The 21,666-nt window shown below is 36.7% G+C and overlaps 1 protein-coding gene across 1 annotated transcript in view; it reads right to left on the bottom strand.

Moving 5' to 3' along the window:
• BRWD3 (bromodomain and WD repeat domain containing 3) overlaps positions 1 to 21,666 on the bottom strand; it is a 186,644-nt gene that overhangs the window by 20,151 nt on the left and 144,827 nt on the right. The window contains exons 34-40 of the mRNA XM_039221266.1: positions 19,524 to 19,580; positions 18,247 to 18,387; positions 17,266 to 17,340; positions 15,160 to 15,312; positions 13,698 to 13,861; positions 13,234 to 13,331; positions 11,776 to 11,934 (exon numbers count right to left, since the gene is read on the bottom strand). Coding sequence (XP_039077197.1) covers positions 11,776 to 11,934; positions 13,234 to 13,331; positions 13,698 to 13,861; positions 15,160 to 15,312; positions 17,266 to 17,340; positions 18,247 to 18,387; positions 19,524 to 19,580 — 847 coding nt within the window. The remainder of the gene's footprint in view (positions 1 to 11,775; positions 11,935 to 13,233; positions 13,332 to 13,697; positions 13,862 to 15,159; positions 15,313 to 17,265; positions 17,341 to 18,246; positions 18,388 to 19,523; positions 19,581 to 21,666) is intronic.

Raw genomic sequence — 21,666 nt, 5'->3', positions numbered from 1 at the left:
ATCCTGAGGCCAGGGAATTTACTTTCTTCTCAAGTGCGCATGGCACATTCTCCAAGATAGATCACATACTGGGACATAAAGCAGCCCTCAATAAATATAAAAGAATAGAGATCATACCATGCACACTGTCAGATCACAATGCTTTGAAACTTGAAATCAATTACAGGAAGAAGTCTGGAAAACCGCCAAAAACATGGAGGTTAAAGAACACCCTTCTAAAGAATGAATGGGCCAATCAGGCAATTAGAGAGGAAATTAAAAAATATATGGAAACAAATGAAAATGAAAACACAACAATTCAAAATCTATGGGATGCGGCCAAGGCAGTCCTAAGAGGAAAGTACATTGCTCTCCAGGCCTATTTCAAGAGATTAGAAAAAGCACAAGTCCAAAATCTAACAGCTCACCTAAAGGAGCTAGAGGCAGAGCAACAAGAACGCCCTAAACCCAGTAGAAGAAGAGAAATAGTAAAAATTAGAGCAGAAATAAACAACATAGAGACCAAAGAAACAATTGAACAGATCAATGAAACCAAGAGTTGGTTTTTTGAAAAAGTAAACAAAATTGACAAACCTCTAGCCAGGCTTATCAAAAAGAAAAGAGAGAGCACCCAAATAGACAAAATTATGAATGAAAATGGACTTATTACAACCAACCCCTCAGAAATACAAGCAATTATCAGGGAATACTATGAAAAATTATATGCCAACAAATTGGACAACTTAGAAGAAATGGACAAATTCCTAAACACACACTCACTACCAAAATTCACACGGGAAGAAATAGAAAACCTGAACAGACCCATAACGAGTGAAGAAATCGAATCAGTGATCAAAAATCTCCCAACAAATAAGAGCCCTGGACCTGATGGTTTCCCTGGGGAATTCTACCAGACATTTAAAACAGAATTAATCCCAATTCTTCTCAAGCTATTCCAAAAAATAGAAGTCGAAGGAAAACTCCCGGACTCATTTTATGAAGCCAGCATCACTCTGATTCCCAAGCCAGACAGAGATCCAACAAAAAAAGAGAACTATAGGCCAATATCCTTGATGAATACGGATGCAAAAATTCTCAACAAGATCCTTGCAAATCGAATCCAGCAGCATATCAAAAGAATCATCCACCAAGATCAAGTGGGATTCATTCCTGGGTTACAGGGCTGGTTCAACATTCGCAAATCAATCAATGTGATCCATCATATCAATAAAAGAAAAGATAAAAACCATATGATCCTGTCAATAGATGCAGAAAAAGCATTTGACAAAATACAGCATCCCTTCTTAATAAAGACTCTCGAGAAAGTTGGGATAGAAGGAACCTACTTAAACATCATCAAAGCCATCTATGAGAAGCCTTCAGCTAACATCATCCTCAACGGGGAAAAACTGAGAGCTTTCCCCCTGAGATCAGGAACACGACAGGGATGTCCACTCTCACCACTGTTGTTTAACATAGTGCTGGAAGTCCTAGCATCAGCCATCAGACAACAAAAGGAAATCAAAGGCATCAGAATTGGCAAAGAGGAAGTCAAACTTTCACTCTTCGCAGATGACATGATACTCTACATAGAAAACCCGACAGACTCCACCAGAAGCCTACTAGAACTGATCCAAGAATTCAGCCAAGTTGCAGGGTACAAAATCAACGTACAGAAATCGGTTGCATTTTTATACACCAATAATGAAGCAACAGAAAGAGAAATCAAGAAACTGATCCCATTCACAATTGCACAAAAAACCATAAAATACCTCGGAATAAACCTAACCAAGGATACAAGAGATCTGTATGATGAAAACTATAGAAAACTTATGAAGGAAATTGAAGAAGACACAAAGAAATGGAAAAACATTCCATGCTCATGGATAGGAAGAATAAATATAGTTAAGATGTCATTACTACCTAAAGCACTCTACACATTCAATGCAATTCCAATCAAAATTGCACCAGCATACTTCTCAAAACTAGAACAAACTATCCAAAAATTTGTATGGAACCACAAAAGACCCCGAATAGCCAAAGTAATACTGAAAAATAAAACCAAAACGGGAGGTATCACCATCCCAGACTTCAGCCTCTACTACAAAGCTGTCATCCTCAAGACAGTATGGTATTGGCACAAAAACAGACACATAGACCAATGGAACAGAATTGAGAACTCAGAAGTGGACCCAAAAGTATACAGCCAACTGATCTTTGACAAAGCAGGAAAGAATATCCAATGGAAAAAAGACAGCCTTTTTAACAGATGGTGTTGGGAGAACTGGACAGCAACATGCAGAAGAATGAAACTAGATCATTTTCTCACACCATGCACAAAAATCAACTCAAAATGGATAAAGGACCTGAACGTGAGACAGGAAACTATCAACACCCTAGAGGAGAAAGCAGGAAACAACCTCCTTGACCTCCACCGCAGCAACTTCTTACTTGACACATCCCCAAAAGCAAGGGAATCAAGAGCAAAAATAAACTGTTGGGACCTCATCAAGATTAAAAGCTTCTGCACAGCCAAGGAAACAACCCAGAAAATTAATAGGCAACCAACGGAATGGGAAAAGATAGTTGCAAATGACATATCAGATAAAGGGTTAATATCCAGAATCTATAAGGAACTCACCAAACTACACGCCCGAAAAACAAACAACCCAGTGAAGAAATGGGCAGAAGACATGAACAGACACTTCTCCAAAGAGGACATCCAGATGGCCAACAGACACATGAAACGATGCTCAGCATCCCTCCTCATCAGGGAAATACAAATCAAAACCACACTGAGATACCACCTCACGCCAGTCAGAGTGGCTAAAATGAGCAAATCAGAGAACTCTAGATGCTGGCGAGGATGTGGAGAAACGGGCACCCTCCTACACTGTTGGTGGGAATGTAAACTGGTACAGCCCCTCTGGAAAACAGTGTGGAGGTTCCTCAGGAAACTAACAATAGAACTCCCTTATGACCCAGCAATAGCACTGCTAGGAATTTACCCAAGGGATACAGAAATGCTGAGGCATAGGAGCACATGTACCCCAATGTTCATAGCAGCACTCTCCACAATAGCTAAAACATGGAAAGAGCCTAAGTGTCCATCAACAGATGAATGGATCAAGAAGATGTGGTTTATCTATACCATGGAATACTACATGGCAATGAGAAACAATGAAATCTGGCCATGTGTAGCAACATGGATGGACCTTGAGGGTGTTATGCTGAGCGAAATAAGTCAGGCAGAGAAGGATAAATATCATATGTTTGCACGTATAGGAGGATTAGGAGGAACTTGATGGAGGAACAAGGGGGAGGAGAAGGGGGGAAATGGTGGGGGAAAGGGAGAGAGGCAAACCATGAGAGACTCTTGAATGCTGACAAAAACTGAGGACTGATGGATGTGGGGGGGGGATGGGCATGGAGGAGGACACTTGTGGGGATGAGCACTGAGTGTTATGTGGAAACTAATTTGACAATAAAGTATTTGTAAAAAAAAAAAAAGTAGAGGAAGAGACAAGCGATGCTCACTTTCCCTTCCTATTTGTGGTATACAGTGAAAAACTCATGTGAGGACATACCAAGAAGGCAGCCTAATATTAGCAAAACAGGAAGAGAAACCTGACTAGACACTCTATTGGCACCTTGATCTTGTACTTTCAGCTTCCAGAACTGTGAGAAAATAAATGTTTGTTTTAAGTATAAGAAAAAGTACTCAACATCTCAAATCATCAGGAAAATGCAAATCAAAACGTCAATGGGATATCACCTCACACCTGTCAAAATGGCTAAAATCCACAACATAAGAAACAAAGTGTTGGTGAGGATGTGGAGAAAGGGGAACCCCCTTGCTCTGTTGGTGGGAATGCAAACTCATGCATCCACTGTGTAAAATGCATGGAATATCTTCAGAAAGTTAAAAATAGAACTACTCTATGATCCAGTAATTGCACTACTAGGTATTTACCCAAAGAATACCAAAATACTAATTCAAAGGGATTCATGCAGGGGTGCCTCAATCAGTTAAGTGTCAACTTCAGCTCAGGTTATGATCTCACAGTTTGTGAGTTCGAGTCACATGTCAGGCTCTATGCTGACAGCTTGGAGCCTGGAGCCTGCTTTGGAATCTGTGTCTCCCTCTCACTCTGCCCCTCTCTCACTCTCACTCTATCTCAAAAATAAATAAACATTTAAAAAAAAAAAACCACACAAAGGATCTATCTATGCACCCTTATGTTTATTGCAGCACTATTTACAAGAGCCACTTTATGCCCAGAGCCCAAATGTCCATTAATAGATGAATGGATAAAGAAAATGTGGTATACATATGGAATATTAGCCATAAATAATAATGAAATCTTGCCATTTACAATAACATGGATGAAGGTAGAGTATAATGATAAGCAAAATAAGTCAGAGAAAGTCAAATACCATATGATTTCACTCACATGTGGAATTTAAGAAATAAATGAGCAAAAGAGAAAAAGAGAGAGAGAGAGAACAAACAAGAGACACTTAACTATAGAAAAAAAAACTGGTTACTAGACTGGAGGTGGGTGGGAGATGAGTGAAATAGATGAAGGGGATTAAAGAGTACAGTTATCCTGATTAGCACTGAGTAATGTACACAGCTGCTGAATCACTGTATTGTATACCAAAAACTATCATAACACTGTATGTTAATTATACTGGAATTAAAACAAAAATTAATACAAAAAAGACAAAGACAATAAAATGTCACGATAGATATACATATCTGTCTATAGTTACTTGAAAATAAATGGACTAAATGCCAGAATCAAAGGACACAGAGTTACAGAACAGATGAAAAAAACAAGATCCATCTATAAGCTGCCTACAACAAGACTCATTTTAGACCTAAAGGCACATGCAGATTGCAAGTGAGGGGATGGAGAAACATCTATTACACAAATGGATGTCAAAAGAAAGTTGAAGTAGTGATACTTATAGCGGACAAACTAGACTTTAAAACAAAGACTGTAATAAGAGACAAAGCAGGACAATAGGCAATAAAGAAATAATCCAATAAGATAAAAGAATTGTAAATATTTATTATACACCTTACATAGGGCACCAAAATACAAACAACAGTTAATAACAAACATAATGGAATTAACAATCCTAAAATTTGTGTGGAACCACAAAGACCATGAATAGTCAAAGTAATGTTGAAAAATAAAGCAAAGTTGGAGCCATCAAAATTAGAGACTTACAAGTTATATTACAAAACTCTAGTAATCAAAATAGTATGGTACTGGCATTAAAACAGACACATGCACCAATGGAACAGAACAGAAAATCCAGAAATAATCCAACAAATCTATGGTCAATTATTCTTCAACAAAGTAGGAATGAATATCTAATGGGAACAAGACAGTCTCTTCAACAAATGGTGTTGAGCAAACTGGACATAAACATGCAAAAAACCGAAACTGCACCATTTTCTTACACCATACACAAAAATAAATTCAAAATGGATTCAAGTCCTAAATGTGAGACCTGAAACCATGAGAGTCTTAGAAGAGAACAGAGACAGTAACCTCTCTGACACTGGTTGTAACAACGTCTTACTACTTATGTTTCCTGAGTAAAGGATAATAAAAGCAAAAACAAATTATTGGGAATACATCAAAATAAAGAAGCAGTAAAGAAAACAATCAATAAAACTACAATAAAACTATTTAATGGGAAAAGATATTTACAAATGATATATGTGATAAAGGTTTAGTATCCAAAATATATAAAGAATGTATACAACACCTAAAAACAAATAATCCAATTAAAAATGAGCAGAAGAGATAAACAGGTATTTCTTTAAGGAAGACATCAGATGACCAACAGATACATGAAAACATGCTTAATATCACTGATCATCAGGGGAATGCAAATCAGAACTACAATAAGTTACTGCCTCTTACGTGTCAGAATGTCTAAAAGCATGAACACAAGAAATAGATGTTGGTGAAGTTGTGGAAAAAATGGAACCCTATTCTACTGTTGATGGGAATGCAATCTGGTGCAGCCACTGTGCCAAACAATATGGTTCCTCAAAAAGTTAACAATAGAACTACCTTATGATGCAGCAATCACACTACTGGATATTTTCCCAAAGAATACAAAACACTAACACAAAAGCATACATGCACCCCTAGGTTTATAGCAATATTTTCAACACTCCCTACGATATGGAAAGAGCCCAAGTATGTATTAAATAATAAAGAAGATGTGGTATATATTGAATGGAATATAATTCAGCCATAAAAAAGAATGAAATCTTGCTGTTTGCAATGACATGAATGGAGCTAGTGAGTATTATGCTAAGTGAAATACAGCAATCAGAGAAAGACAAATATATGATTTCACTCATATGCAGAATTTAAGAAACTAAACAAATGAGCAAAGGGAAAAAGGAGCTAAAGAGACAAATCAAGAAACAGACTCTTAATAGAAAACAAACTGATAGTTACCAGAGGGAAGATGGGTGAGGAAATAGGTTAAATATGTATTGGGCAGTAAGGAGTGCACTTGTCAGGATGAGTACTGGGTGACGTATGTAATTACTGAATCACTATATTGTACACCTAGAGTCTATATTAACTAACTGGAATTAAAATAATATTTTTATAAAAAGGAAAAGAATGTGTCTGATGTGGCTGGGAGTGCAACACCACATGTCTGTGTCTTATTTCTTCCATCCTCCATCTGCACAGATCGGCAGCAACCCCTCATCCTTCCTAGCTCTCATGCACAGTGCCCCTGCGGGAGAAAATTCAGAGCATGGGAAAGGTCTGACCTCTATGGGCCCTTGGTGGTATTTTTGTATACTTACCTCATTTTCTAGAAATAAATATTACAGGCAAAGTTCTTTGTCTTTGGAAAAAAAAGACAAGGGATAACAATTGTTGGCAAGGATGTAGAGAAAATGGAAAATTGGTAGTCATGATGGAAATAGTTATGGAGGTTCCTCAAAAAATTAAAAATAGAGAGGTGGCTGGGTGGCTCAGCTGGTTGGGTGTTCAGGTCATGATCTCATGGTTCATGGTTTCGAACCCCGTGTTGGGCTCTGTGCTGACAGCTGAGAGCTTGGAGCCTGCTTTGGATTCTGTGTCTCCCTCTTTCTCTGTCCTTCCCCTGCTTGCACTATCACTGTCTTTAAAAAATAAACAGGGGGGCGCCTGGGTGGCTAAGTCGGTTAAGCGTCCGACTTTCGCTTAGGTCATGATCTCGCAGTTCGTGGGTTCAAGCCCCGCATCGGGTTCTGTGCTGACTGCCAGCTCAGAGCCTGCAGCCCGTTTCAGAGTCTGTGTCTCCCTCTCTCTCTGACCCTCCCCAGCTCACGCTCTCTCTCTCTCCTAGAAATAAAAATAAATAAATAAATAAACAAACAGGGGTGTTTCTCCACATCCTCGCCAGCATCTAGAGTCCTCTGATTTGCTCATTTTAGCCACTCTGACCAGCGTGAGGTGGTATCTCAGTGTGGTTTTGATTTGTATTTCCCTGATGAGGAGGGACACTGAGCATCGTTTCATGTGTCTGGTGGCCATCTGGATGTCTTCTTTGGATAAGTGTGTGTTCATGTCTTCTGCCCATTTCTTCACTGGATTGTTTGTTTTTCAGGTGTGGAGTTTGGTGAGTATAGATTTTAGATACTAGCCCATTATCTGATATGTCTTTTCCCATTCCGTCGGTTGCCTATAAGTTTTATGGATTGTTTCCTTTGCTGTGCAGAAGCTTTTTATCTTGATGAGGTCCCAAGAGTTCATTTTTGCTCTTGATTCCCTTGCCTTTTGGGATGTGTCAAGTAAGAAATTGCTGCGGTGGAGGTCAAGGAGATTGTTTCCTGCTTTCTCCTCTAGGGTTTGGGTGGTTTCCTGTCTCACGTTCAGGTCCTTTATCCATTTTGAGTTTATTTTTGTGTATGGTGTGAGAAAATGACCTAATTTCATTCTTCTGCATGTTGTTGGCCAGTTCTCGCAGCACCATCTGTTAAAGAGGCTGTCTTTTTCACATTGGATATTCTTTCCTGCTTTGTCAAAGATTAGTTGACTGTACACTTTTGGGTCCACTTCTGAGTTCTCAATTCTGTTCCATTGGTCTATGTGTCTGTTTTTGTGCCAATACCACACTGTCTTGATGATGACAGCTTTGCAGCAGAGGCTAAAGTCTGGGATGCTGGCGAGGATGTGGAGAAACGGGCCCCCTCCTACACTGTTGGTGGGAATGTAAACTGGTGCAGCCCCTCTGGAAAACAGTGTGGAGGTTCCTCAAAACATTAACACTAGAATTCCCCTATGACCCAGCAATAGCACTGCTAGGAATTTACCCAAGGGATATAGAAATGCTGATGCATAAGAGCACATGTACCCCAATGTTCATAGCAGTACTCTACACAATAGTCAAATCATGGAAAGAGCCTAAGTGTCCATCAAAGGACGAATGGATCAAGAAGATGTGGTTTATCTATACAATGGAATACTACATGGCAATGAGAAAGAACGTATTCTGGCCATGTGTAGCAACATGGATGGACCTTGAGGGTGTTATGCTGAGCAAAATAAGTCAGGCAGAGAAGGACAGGTACCATATGTTTGCATGTATAGGAGGATTAGGAGGAACTTAACGAAGGACCGTGGGGGAGAAAGGAGGGAAAAATTGTGGGGGCGAGGGAGGGAGGCAAACCATGAGAGACTCTTGAATGCTAAGAACAAAATTGAGAACNATGGATGGACCTTGAGGGTGTTATGCTGAGCGAAATAAGTCAGGCAGAGAAGGACAAATATCATATGTTTTGCACGTATAGGAGGATTAGGAGGAACTTGACGGAGGAACAAGGGGGAGAAGAAGGGGGGAAATGGTGGGGGCGAGGGAGGGAGGCAAACCATGAGAGACTCTTGAATGCTAAGAACAAAATTGAGAACTGATAAGGGTGGGGGGGAGGGGAATAGGGGTGATGGGCATGGAGGAGGGCACTTGTGGGGATGAGCACTTGGTGTTATATGGAAACCAACTTGACAATGATCTATTCTAAAAAATTTTAAAAAATAAAAAAATAAACAGGGATGCCTGGGTGGCTCAGTCGGTTAAGTGTTCGACTTTGGCTCAGGTCATGACCTCACGGTTCATGGGTTAGATCCCTGCATTGGGCTCTGTGCTGAGAGCTAGCTCAGAGCCTGGAGCCTGTTTCAGATTCTGTGTCTCCCTCTCTCTCTGACCCTCCCTGCTCACGTTGTCTCTCTTTCTCAGAACTAAATAAAACATTAAAAAAATTACAAAAAAATATAAACAAACATTAAAAAATAAAGATAGAACTACTATTTAATTCAGTAACCCCACTTCTGGATCCAAAGGAACCAAAAGCAGGATCTTGAAGATATATCTGTAGTCCCATGTTCACTGCCGCATTATTCACGATAGCCAAGAAATGGAAATAATATATATGTTTTTCTATTGATGAATGTAAAAAAAGTGATATGCACATACACACACACTCACACCCCACAATGGAATATTACACGGCCTTTGAAAAGAAGGAAATTTTGCATTTTCAGCAACATGTTTGGAGCTCAAGGACATTATGCTAAGCAAAATAAGCAAGATAGAGAAAGAGAAATATTACATAATGTCACTTTCTCAGATATATATATTCTAAAACAGTCATATCTGTAGAACGACAGAGCAGGATGGTGGTGGCTAGGGGCTAGGGGGAGAGGACTGGGGGAGGTATAAAGATTCAATTATTCAGAATGAGTAAGTTCTGGGTGTCTAAGGTACCGCCTGGTGATTATAGTTAATAATACTGTATTGAACACTTGAAATTTGCTAAAAGGAGAGATCTTTTTTTTTTAATTGTTTAATGTTTTATTGATTTCTGAGAGAGAGAGAGAGAGACAGACAGACAGACTAACAGCGTGAGCAGGGGAGGGTCAGAGAGAGAGGGAGATACAGAATCTGAGACAGGCTCCAGGCTCTGAGCTAGCTGTCAGGACAGAGCCTGACGTGGGGCTCGAACCCACGAACTGCGAGATCATGACCTGCGCCAGTCAGCCGCTCAACCGATTGAGCCACCCAGGCGTCCCTAAAAGGAGAGATCTTAATTCTTAACACACACACACACACACACACACACACACACACACACACGTGCGTGCACGCACACACACACACAAACACACACACAGGGTAACTACGTAGAGGTGATGGGTATATTATGATTAGTTTGATTGTGGTGACCATTTCACAATGTATACATATATCAAAACATGAAGTTGTACACTTTACAATTACATACAATTTCTATAGGTGATATCTCAATAAAGTTGCTAAAAATAAATATCTGCTGTTTAAGCCATCCAGTCTGTGGTATCATATTGTAACAGTCTAAGCTGACTAATATAGTAGGCTAAAGACTAAAGTAATAGCAATAGAAACTGTAGACAAGAGATTTGGGTGGTATTAAAGAGTTGTAGAATTCATAAAACCAAGCAACTGACGATATGAGGGAGAAGAGTCTAAGAACACTTTAAGATTTTAAGTTGGGTGACTAGAAAGATGGCGGTGGCATTAATTAAAATAGTGATTGCAGAAACAGAAGTAAGCTTGAGACAGAAAGATGATGATAAACACCCAAAGCAATTACTTTAAGAAGTACTTGGAAATGAGACTGGTAGAATAAAGAAACGTTAGGTCTAGATATGTGAATTTGGAGAGTCCTAACCATAAGGATGATTGATGTAGCTATTAGGTTCCTTTATTTGTAGAAGACCAAAAACAAAGAAAAACCAACCAACCAACAAACAAATCAAGACACCAGAGGGGAACAGTAAAAAGGAGGTATGTAGAGTCAAAGAAAAGAAACAGAAAATATAGAAATACAGGAGAAAAAGATATGTAGGATAGTCATTACAGAAGCCAGGCAGTAGAGTTACTAGTGGAGGTATTCAAAAGTATGTAATGAGAGACAAAATTAAGGAGACAGGGACTAAGAACAAAACAGTGGTTGGTTACTAAAGAGAACTAGTAATTCTGGAGAGGACAACTTTGGGAGTAGTTGGGTCAGAAGCCATACTATAAAAGGATAAAGGAGTTTTTAGACAGAAAGAAAATAGAAGCAAGAAGTATAAGCTATTCTTCCTAATAGCTTGTTAAGGGGAAAGGGGGGAAAAGAAAGTGGCATGAGTAGGCAATGTGCAACAGGATCAGAGAAGAGAATAAAGATACAAATTGGGAAAAATAAAGGCATTAATTATTTTAAAGTAATCATATGTTTCAATGTTTTTCACATAACCAATATAAAATACATCTTTAGAAACTCGATTTTTAAGTTATTTAGTAATTCAATGACAATGGCTATGCTACTTAATCTTTCATTAAAATTTACATAAAATAAAATAAAATATATATTTTATATATTAAACTATCTTAGTAATAAAGGGAAAAAATCCAAAATCATCTTTAGAGAAGTTTTATATTTTTAAGGGGTATCTCAAATTTTAAAAAGCATTTGCTTTGAAATATCTCTTCATTTAGTTTTTCCTACCTACTCATTTCATGTTTTATTTTAAAAGACTAAAATATATTTTGGAATAGTTAGTCAAAATCTAATGGCCTGTTCCTGGTTGTGGATATGAAACCCTATTTTATTCAAATTTATTTGACAACATTAAAATCGTCATGCAAATTTTTACTACCTAAATACATCAATTTTTAAATGATTCATCTGCCATCAAAAAAGAACAAAGAATAAATGCCCTGTCCATATTTCTTTCCTACCTTGTTTAATTGTTAAAACTCTATTCCGAAATGATTTGGCTTTCCCTGGATCATGGCTATTTCCACTTCGGCTATAACCACTGAAGCTCGATGAAGAAAATGGCCCATCCAGTTCATCATCAAGTAAATATAATGAAAGGCCGTCAGCAGCATCTGAAACTTATATTTAAAAATATTGTAATATTAATATAAGTATAAAGATATTACTATAAGTATCATGTTTTTAGGAAAATTAAACAGGCTGTTTTTAAAACTCTCATTGTCATTTTATTCCAACATCAAAAATGCAAGTTGCTTGAAGAGGGAAATATGAATATTTTGAGAACAAATGTTTCATTAGATTATTAAGCACAGTAAAGAGTTAAAAATTATAGTTATAGAATTTTATTTTTTTTAGTTTCTTTTTTAAATTTATTTATTTATTTATTTTTTTATAAATAGTTTATTGTCAAGTTGGTTTCCATATAACACCCAGTGCTCATCCCCACAAGTGCCCTCCTCCATGCCCATCTCCCCCCACCCCACATCCATCAGTCCTCAGTTTGTTCTCCGCATTCAAGAGTCTTTCATGGCTTGCCTCTCTCCCTTTCCCCCACTATTTCCCCCCTTCTTCTCCCCCTTGGACCTTGAGGGTGTTAAGTCAGGCAGAGAAGGACAAATACCATATGTTTGCACGTATAGGAGGATTAGGAGGAAGTCAAATTTATTTTAAGAGAGAGAGAGAGAAAGAAAGACAGAGAGGGGGAGAGAGGAGGCGGGGCAGAGAGAGAGAATCCCAATTAGGCTCTGTGCTGTCAGCGTACAGCCCTGTGACTCATGAACTGCAGATCATGACCCAAGCTGAAATCAAGAGTTGGACACTTAACTGACTCAGTCACTCAGATGCCCCTACAGAATTTTAAAACTAAGAGATTTTAAAATTAATCCAGTCTTAACACTTCCATTTTAAAAATGAAGAAATTGAATCCTAATGGACTAATGTCTTACCCAGGGCCACACAGCTAAAGAGAAGAATTGAGAACAAAACACAATTTTTCTACATCCAAATCCATTGCTCTTTGCACTATAAACCATGTTGCCTCTTCTAAATTCTTAAACTTTTTTTTAATGTTTTTTCTTTATTTATTTATAGGAGAGAGAGAGAGAGAGAGAGAGAGAGAGAGAGCGTGAGCAGGGGAGGGTCAGAGAGAGAGAGAGTCACAGACTGAAACAGGCTCCAGGCTCTGAGCTGGCAGTCNCACAGACTGAAACAGGCTCCAGGCTCTGAGCTGGCAGTCAGCACAGAGCCCGACACGGGGCTCGAACCCACGAACCGCGAGATCATGACCTAAGCGAAAGTCGGACGCTTAACCGACTAAGCCACCCAGGCGGCCCCCCCCTTTTTTTTAAATCTCTTCTAAATTCTTAGTATCAGTATTAAACTAAATACAGAACACCAAAAACAATAGACATATTTACCAGGAGACGAGAAAGGAGAGCTAGTCCTGGCATAAGACACTGAGGTATTCTGGTCATTTTTAGGCTGCAACTTCATTTGTTTCTGTTTCCCTTTTGGACTACAATTAAAAATATAGAACAATGAACATTTTTTTCTATTAGCGATATATGAAGATAGACAGTATGATACAAAATGCTTAAGCTGACCAAAGAAATGCCCTATAATTTAAGTGAAATGTTTCAAATTGGTAATATGACAAAGTTAAATTTCAATCATTAAAATAAAAAATATCAGCTTTTGGCAAAAGTAAAACCCACACAAAGAAAGCTTTGGGTTACCAACTCCAACTTTACACAAGTCAAAGAGTTCGTAAAAAAATCGTTTGGATCTTTGGATCTTCTCAACCTATTCAATAAACTTCAAGAGATGAGGTAATATACACAAATGCCTTGAAAACATAAAATGCTACATCAGTGTAATATACCTAGGAGCTCTGCTACTAGACAACGAACTGCTGCTGCTTCTTAGACGTTTCCTGTACCGTGGCCTTCTCCTCTTCTGACTCTGGATTCCTGACTTATATTCAGAGATGATATTTTTAATATGATTTTCAAATAAGGCAGATAATCGCAGTGTCATGCTATAGATCTGAAAGGTAGAAACCAACTACTTTAATGATATAAAAATAAAGAGCATAAACATGGCTGGGCCAATATCAGCATTATCCTTTCAGACAAAATGTATGTGCTATTTCATACTCTTCCTAAAAATTTAAAATAAGATGCCATTTTCACCTAAAACTTAACAAAGATTTTTAAAAGATTATATCCAACGTTAAGAAGGGTAGAAAAAAGATTCTCACACACTTCCAGTGAGGATTTTAATTGGAACAACATTCTAAAACAGCAATTTGCATTATATAACCAAAATTAAATATACCTATCCTTACACTAACAATTTTGCTTCTGGGAATTTATTCTAAGTAAATACCAGTGAATTGCACACACAAAATAATTATGTTCAGGGATGTTAAAAATGCCACAGCATTATTCATATAAAGTTAAAAACTAGAAACCATCTAAATCTCTAGCACCAGAACACTGGTTAAATAACATAAAACAACCATATAGTAGAAAAGTATAGGAGACACTAAAACTCCTATTTTCAACAAGTCATAATGACAAGGGAAAATGTTCATAATATATAAGCTGAAAAAAGGCTTCAAAATATAAAACCTACAGTTTTAAAGAATATATAAACATATGTAAGTGTATAAGGAGGAAATACACCAATTGCGGAAAAATTATACCTGCAGAAATTACTGAAAATTCATTTTTATATGAAGTGAAAGTGGCCAAATATATACTTAGTGCACAACTGATTTAAAAGTTAATCAGATCCCTGTGATTATAAAAACCAAAAATTATTACTACTTTTTTGTTCTTAAGATATTTAAGTTCTGACAAAACAGGGAAGGTATTAAATGTGAGTATGAATAAACAGTTACCACTTCCCAACATGGTTCATTATTTGCTATAATAAAGGAAACATAAATACCCAGAGCTAATCCAAATATCTCATATACATACTATCAACCACTTTTATTTATCAAATTATAATTGGACATATTAAAGGGAACTTAAATTACTACTCCTTTTTTGACGTCTCTCTGAAAGATAGAAATATGAATAAAGAGTAATGAAGAGTCAGGTAGGAAGAAAAGAAGTACTTAATGTCAAAATGATTATGCTAAATGTATCTTTCTTTAGCACAGCTAATAAACTTGCTTCAGAGAAGATACAGAGAATGAAACTTCAATAACTATGTCAGAATTGTAATACATACTTCTTTAGCAATTTTAAAACTGGTAAAAGAAAACTAGTTGATACATATATAATTTAGTAACCACTTAGATAATTAATCTACCTAATATCATTTTTTCATACCCTTGACTTTTTATTAGAGGTATAAGCTTTGGAGTTGCTGAATATTTGGCGAACGTCCTTATAAAATTCCAGAGGACTACCATAATTTCCTGCTTCCAAAGTTTCTTTCACAGTGCTGAAGTCCATAGGAGTGTCTATAACATCAGGATTATCCTACAAAGAAGAATGTGTTATTAAATACACAGTATGGGTAACAATACTACATAATACAATGGTACTGAGATTTGCATCACCAATTCACCATGAAATAAACACACTGCTTTTCAATCTGCCAACTACCCCAACCAAAACTATTCATTTAAAGAGAGTTTTTTTGGTATCTCAGTAAAACATCAAGGGTCTTTGGGAGGGTCTCAGCCTTCACCCTTACAGTGATAACCATATGATTCTCTCAAGAGACAGAAGAGAAAATGCACAGCCAATGGCTTTATCCCTACTGAGTCCATAATATGGAATTCCATTTCTTGCTCAAAGGCTGAAGCAATCTTCAATTCCCTGGCAAAGCGCTCAGTGAGAGTAGAAGATGGGATTATTCACATATAATTAAATAGTTCCATGTCACAAATTAGCCACATATTTCCAAGATATTCCCAGCCACGAGGGCGATCTACCTAAAATGTCATTAGTTGAAGGTCAAAGTCAAACTGGCCATGTTTGTGCCTAGCTCCTATCTTTTTGCTTTTTAATTAATGTGACACTTGTGCATTATTGAAGGTCTGCAGTCTCATAAATTCAGAATTAGTTTGATTTTGATTAGGTGAGGGAGAAGACTATTTTAGCCTAAATCTGTCAAGTCTAGTTAGGATATGCCTACAGTTATCATATGGAATAACATGTAAAATTTATATATAACACAACCATCAAAAAAGAAATGTTTTGGAATGAAAACAATAGTTAAGTATTAGTATCCCCCATGGGGCGCCTGGGTGGCTTAGTCAGTTAAGCGTCCGACTTTTGCTTAGGTCATGATCTCGCAGTTCGTGGGTTCCGGCCCCTCGTCGGGCTCTGTGCTGACTGCCAGCTCAGAGCCTGGAGCCTGTTTCAGTCTGTGACTCCCTCTCTCTCTGACCCTTCCCTGCTCACGCTGTCTCTCTCTCTCTCTCCTAGAAATAAATAAAACATTTAAAAAAAAAAGTATTAGTATCCCTTATCCTATTTGGAATTATTAAGTAAAACCACATTTCTTTCAAAGACGAAGCCAAAAACCCAGGAGAATGGGCAGAGGAAAAGTATTATAAAAAAGAGAAAATACTTTTCCAAGTGTAAGAAACCATGATTGTTCTTAATCTATCTTAAATTTTTTTTTTTTGCTTAAATCCTAACAAAGTATATTCCAACACAACACAGCTTAAGAAACAAAGATCATCATAGAGGAAAAATGTTGGAACTTGTTAATGTGACCAAAGCTCAAAAGACCCAATAAGTTTGCTGAATGAAGTCCAAGTGGGTACAATCAGCTGTAATACAGATATAATTATATCATGTAATTGATGTTTTCTACTCTGCTACAGTAACTCTAGATCTATTGAAACAAACATGTATGCAGATGCCACAAAGAAAACACATGTTGATTTTAAAAACAAAATATAAATAACCAAAAAAAATCAAAGATAAAAAGACAGTGAGAAGAGTTGGAAAACAGCTTTACAAATTATAAAAGCTTCATTTACAGTATGGAAATTTTAAAAAGTAAAACAATGCAAAAATACTATATGTCTTTTAAGAGACAACTACGTCTACACATGGCCAGATTTCATTGTTTCTCGTTACCATGTAGTATTCCATGGTGTAGATAAACCACATCTTCTTGCTTGTTTGCACGTATAGGAGGATTAGGAGGAATTTAACTGAGGACCATGGGGGAGAAGAAGGGGGGAAATGGTGGGGGGGGAGAGAGGCAAACCATGAGAGACTCTTGAATGCTGACAAAAACTGAGGACTGATGGGTGGGGGGGGGGGCAGAGATGGGCATGGTGGAGGGCACTTGTGGGGATGAGCACTGGGTGTTATATGGAAACCAATTTGACAATAAACTATTTGTAACAAAAATAAGTAAATAAATAAAATAAAAATTAAAAAAAAAGAGAGAGAGACAACTACGTCTACCTCAGAAAGAGATGGATCTTGCTGTCTTTCGGGAACAACTGACTCTGAGGATTCTCCCTCTTGCTCCTGATGGCCCTATTAGGGTAAAGAGGATATATTGTATTTCCAGACCACCACAACAAAATATCAGTGCTTGCAATGCAATTATGATTTAAAGCTCAAAGATCCATAGGAATTCAGTTTTTCTTGATTGTACTTTAAGATGAAGGAATTCTACATTCATCATTCTCCTCTACTATGAGAAACACAAAATTAATTTATTCTACACAAACTTCCTACAAACAAAACAAGCTTTGTTGAATATAATTTTGTTTCTTGTTTGAATATTCTTCTCAACTGAACGTGTCTGCAGAAAATATTTATGTTTACTAATTTCAGAGGATGGTCTGATGCATTTCTGATACACCGCTATACCATTTTTCTGAATATGTTAAAATAGATTTGCTATCTATGGTAAAAGGTTATTCAACACATAAACAGATATACTCCTTTAAAAAAGGAATCCTATAATCTAAGTTCTTATGTTTTTATCTTTGATGAAAAGAAACATGGTATATATTGGTTATTCTAAGTTATCTTTTGGATAACACATTTACTATAATTTAAACAGGGCTGACATATGTTACCAAGGGTCTCCAATGAGTAGAAGTGTATTAGAAGTTAGTGAAATTTATTAAACAAATATCCAAAATAAAAGAATATCGCAAAGATATTTAGATTCAAATTTGGTTTACACACAAATTTACACACAAAGTACATGACAGGAAGTTTAAAGTCATGATTAACATCATTACCTACTTTTACAATTTAAAGATATACAAAAGAGGAAGGAAGAGGAAGGAAGAGAGGAAAGGGGGTGGAGGAAGGGAAGAAGAGAAGGAAGAAAGAAAAAAAGGGAAAAATTGACTTTTAACTAGATTTTAGCATGTATATTTATGGGAAATTACATATTGGCAATTATTTAAACAAGTTTATGTTTACTGGGTAAGAAAGATGATCAGCTGGATGTCGAAATGGCTCTGAGTCTTCACGTTCATAAATGAGGCTCAACAGCTCTTTGCATTGTTTTCTCCAAGCATCAGGATTATACTTTAAAGACGGTCTTCTGCCACGACATTTGACCTGTAGATTTATATAGAATTATATCTAAAGCTCTTTCCTTAAATCTTCATGGATTTTCTCCTGTCTTCCTAATGTTAATATATCTTTGTAACAGAGCAGTTGCTATTTAAGTTTCTTAGTTTAGATTAGACAACATTCTCCCTGACAAAAATATAAAAAATAAAAACCAGATAGCATATTCATAGAATAGAAAGAATTCTAGTATCCTAAATTTTCATTTTAAGAAAACTTGAACTACAAATAAAACAGAGTGGAACATTTTTTTCCTTTACAAGGTTAATAATCTTAATGCCTTAATATTTACTGGTAATTAATTCTACTTGACAATGGCATCATAATTTTCTCAAAATTGAAACATACGCATAATACATTTTATGTATGTATTTATATATTATGTATTTATTAGTTATATATGTGTATCTATCTATAATAACTATCTATTTATCTACTTATATCCTTTGTTGTCATTCTAGCCCTTACCATTTGATGCTTTTCATATGATTTCCTTCAGTATTTCAAAGGAAATTTTCCTTATATAAAAGAAGTATTTTGTTTAACTCCCATGGAGGGGAAGTGTACAGAACAGAGTTAACAGATATGGAGCTGCTATATTTACCAGGGCTTGCTTATAATGTTGGACTTCAGTTGGGATTCTGGGTACTTGGTACTTGAACCATTTCTTGTTTGTTACAAACATTACGATGTGTACTGAACACCTGCGTTCCTGTATTTTTCCTGCTTTCTGGGAGTCTGGAATCTTGGCATGTGCTAGTCAGACGGTGTCTACATAACCAGTTCCCAATAAATTCCTTGGGGTCTGAGTCTCTAATCACATATATTTTGCTACATTTTCATTGCAGGGGAAGAGTGTTCTCTGTATGGGCCCTCAAAGAAGGAAGAGAGCATAAAAAACCCTGTGCATGGATTCCTCCAGACACTCCCTATGTATATTTCACCGTGGTCGGTCCAGTTGCATATCCTTATAGTGCCACTGCAATTAGCAATGAATCACAAGTATACACACTGAGTTTTGTGAGTCTTTTAGCAATTATCCAAATAGGTGGAGTTGGTCTTAGGGATCCCTAACACAGGAAGCCTGAAAATTTTTCTTCTCAGCAGTTTATTTATTCACTCACCATTCTTCCAGATGAAGTACCAGGACCGTCTGAATCTAAGTCAACCATTTCTGTATCCTAAAATTAAAAGGAAAGAGTGGGAAAAGATATTAAGTTATATTCAAAGTCTTACAAATTTGATAAACATTTACAAAGAAATGGCACATACAATCACAATTAACTTCCACATTGGAGCAGGCAACAAGCAGAACAAAGTTTGAAGGGACAATTACTCCAAACTTTGCCTATATGCTAGATAAAAGCTGGAAAATATACTCAGAGAGTAGACAAGGGTTCTCTGTAAATCAGAATAGGAAATGAAAAAAAAAAAACAAAACAGTATAGTGACTGGTATCTAAAGTTGTACCTAATGTTAGTATTTAAAAAAAAAAAGGTATTCTATATGACATGCTATTTAATACATTATAATCATGAATTACTCATGATTAATCTATTACTGTTTCAAGAAATACATCTATTTTCTATAGCGAAAATATGAATGTGTAGTAAAACCTAAAGATTCAGTCAAGTATCCCTCTGAGGGACAGTTTTTTAATACAAAGAGGCAAAGTCCACACACCATTATTCACCTGGTGGTGGTGAAGCACATAGGTAATGCCTAGGAGAAAATAAAAGCAGCTCATGAGCTATTGGAACTCCTTTCCAATAAAATAAAGTTGCATTACATTTTAGTGTAGTTTTCTATTTTAACCCAAGGAATGCTACTTTGAGGAGAACACCACCAATTCATCATAAAAACTCTCAATGAAATAGATGTAGAGGGAACATACTGCAACATAATAAAGGCCACTTATGACAATCCTACAACTAACATCATGATCAATGGTGAAAAACTAAAAGCTTTTCTTCTCAGATCAGGAACAAGTATACTCACTTTAGCCACTTATATTTGACATAGTATTTTAAGTCCTTGCCATAGCAATTAGGCAAGAAAAACAAAATACATCCAAATCATAAAAAGAAGTAAAACTATGTACATTAACAGATGATATATTACATATATAAAAGCTTAAAGAGTCCACCGAAAAACTGTTAGAACTAATAAATGAATTCAGTACAATTGCAGGACACTAAGTCAATATACAAACATAAGTTGCATTTCTTTTTTATTTTTTTATTTTATTTTTTTATTTATTTCTAGGAGAGAGAGAGAGGGAGAGAGAGACAGCATGAGCAGGGGAGAGTCAGAGAGAGAGGGAGACACAGACTCTGAAACAGGCTCCAGGCTCTGAGCTGGCAGTCAGCACAGAGCCCGACGCGGGGATCAAACCCAGGAACCGCGAGATGATGACCTAAGCGAAAGTCGGACGCTTAACCAACTAAGCCACCCAGGCGCCCCGTAAGTTACATTTCTATAAAGTAACAAAGGACTATCAGAAAGACACATTAAGAAAACAATATCACTTAAAACTGCATCAAAAGGAATAATATATCAAGATATAAATTTAACCAAGGAGATGAATGGTCTGCACACTAAAACAATAAAACAGTGGTGAAAGAAACTGAAGACACAAATAAATGAAGATACTCTGTGGTAATGATTTGGAAGAATTGATATTAAAATGTCCATAAGGCTCAAAGCAATGTACAAATTACGTGCAATCCCTATCAAAATTCCAATAGCATTTTTCACAGAAACAGGGAAAACAATCCTAAAATTTGTATGGAACCACAAAAAAGGCTCCTAATTGACAACACAATATTGAGAAAGAAATACAAACCTGGAGGCCTCACACTTCTGGATTTCAAGCTATATTAGAAAGCTACAGAAACACAAACAGTATAGTATTGGTATAAAAAATAAACACATATATATAAACAAATATACAGATAAGAGGGCAGATAAGAACAGAATAGAGAGCCCAGAAGTAAACTGATATGTATGGTCAGTTAATTGATAAAAAAAAAAGGAGCCAAGAATATACTTTGGGAAAAGACAGTCTCTTCAATAAATGGTACTGAGAGAACTGGAAATTCACATGCAAAAGAATGAAACTTGATCCATATCTTATATCATATATAAAACTCAAGATTAGGAATTCAGATGGTGGAGCACTAGTGGGACCCTATGTTTGCCTTGTCTTTGAACACAGCTAGATAAACATCAAATCCTTCTGAACGACCGAGAAATCAGTGAGGACTG

This window comes from Hyaena hyaena, unplaced genomic scaffold, assembly GCF_003009895.1.
Source record: "Hyaena hyaena isolate Hyena2069 unplaced genomic scaffold, ASM300989v1 scaffold_982, whole genome shotgun sequence".
Taxonomy (NCBI): domain Eukaryota; kingdom Metazoa; phylum Chordata; class Mammalia; order Carnivora; family Hyaenidae; genus Hyaena; species Hyaena hyaena.
This window is presented reverse-complemented; position numbering and strand designations above follow the sequence as displayed.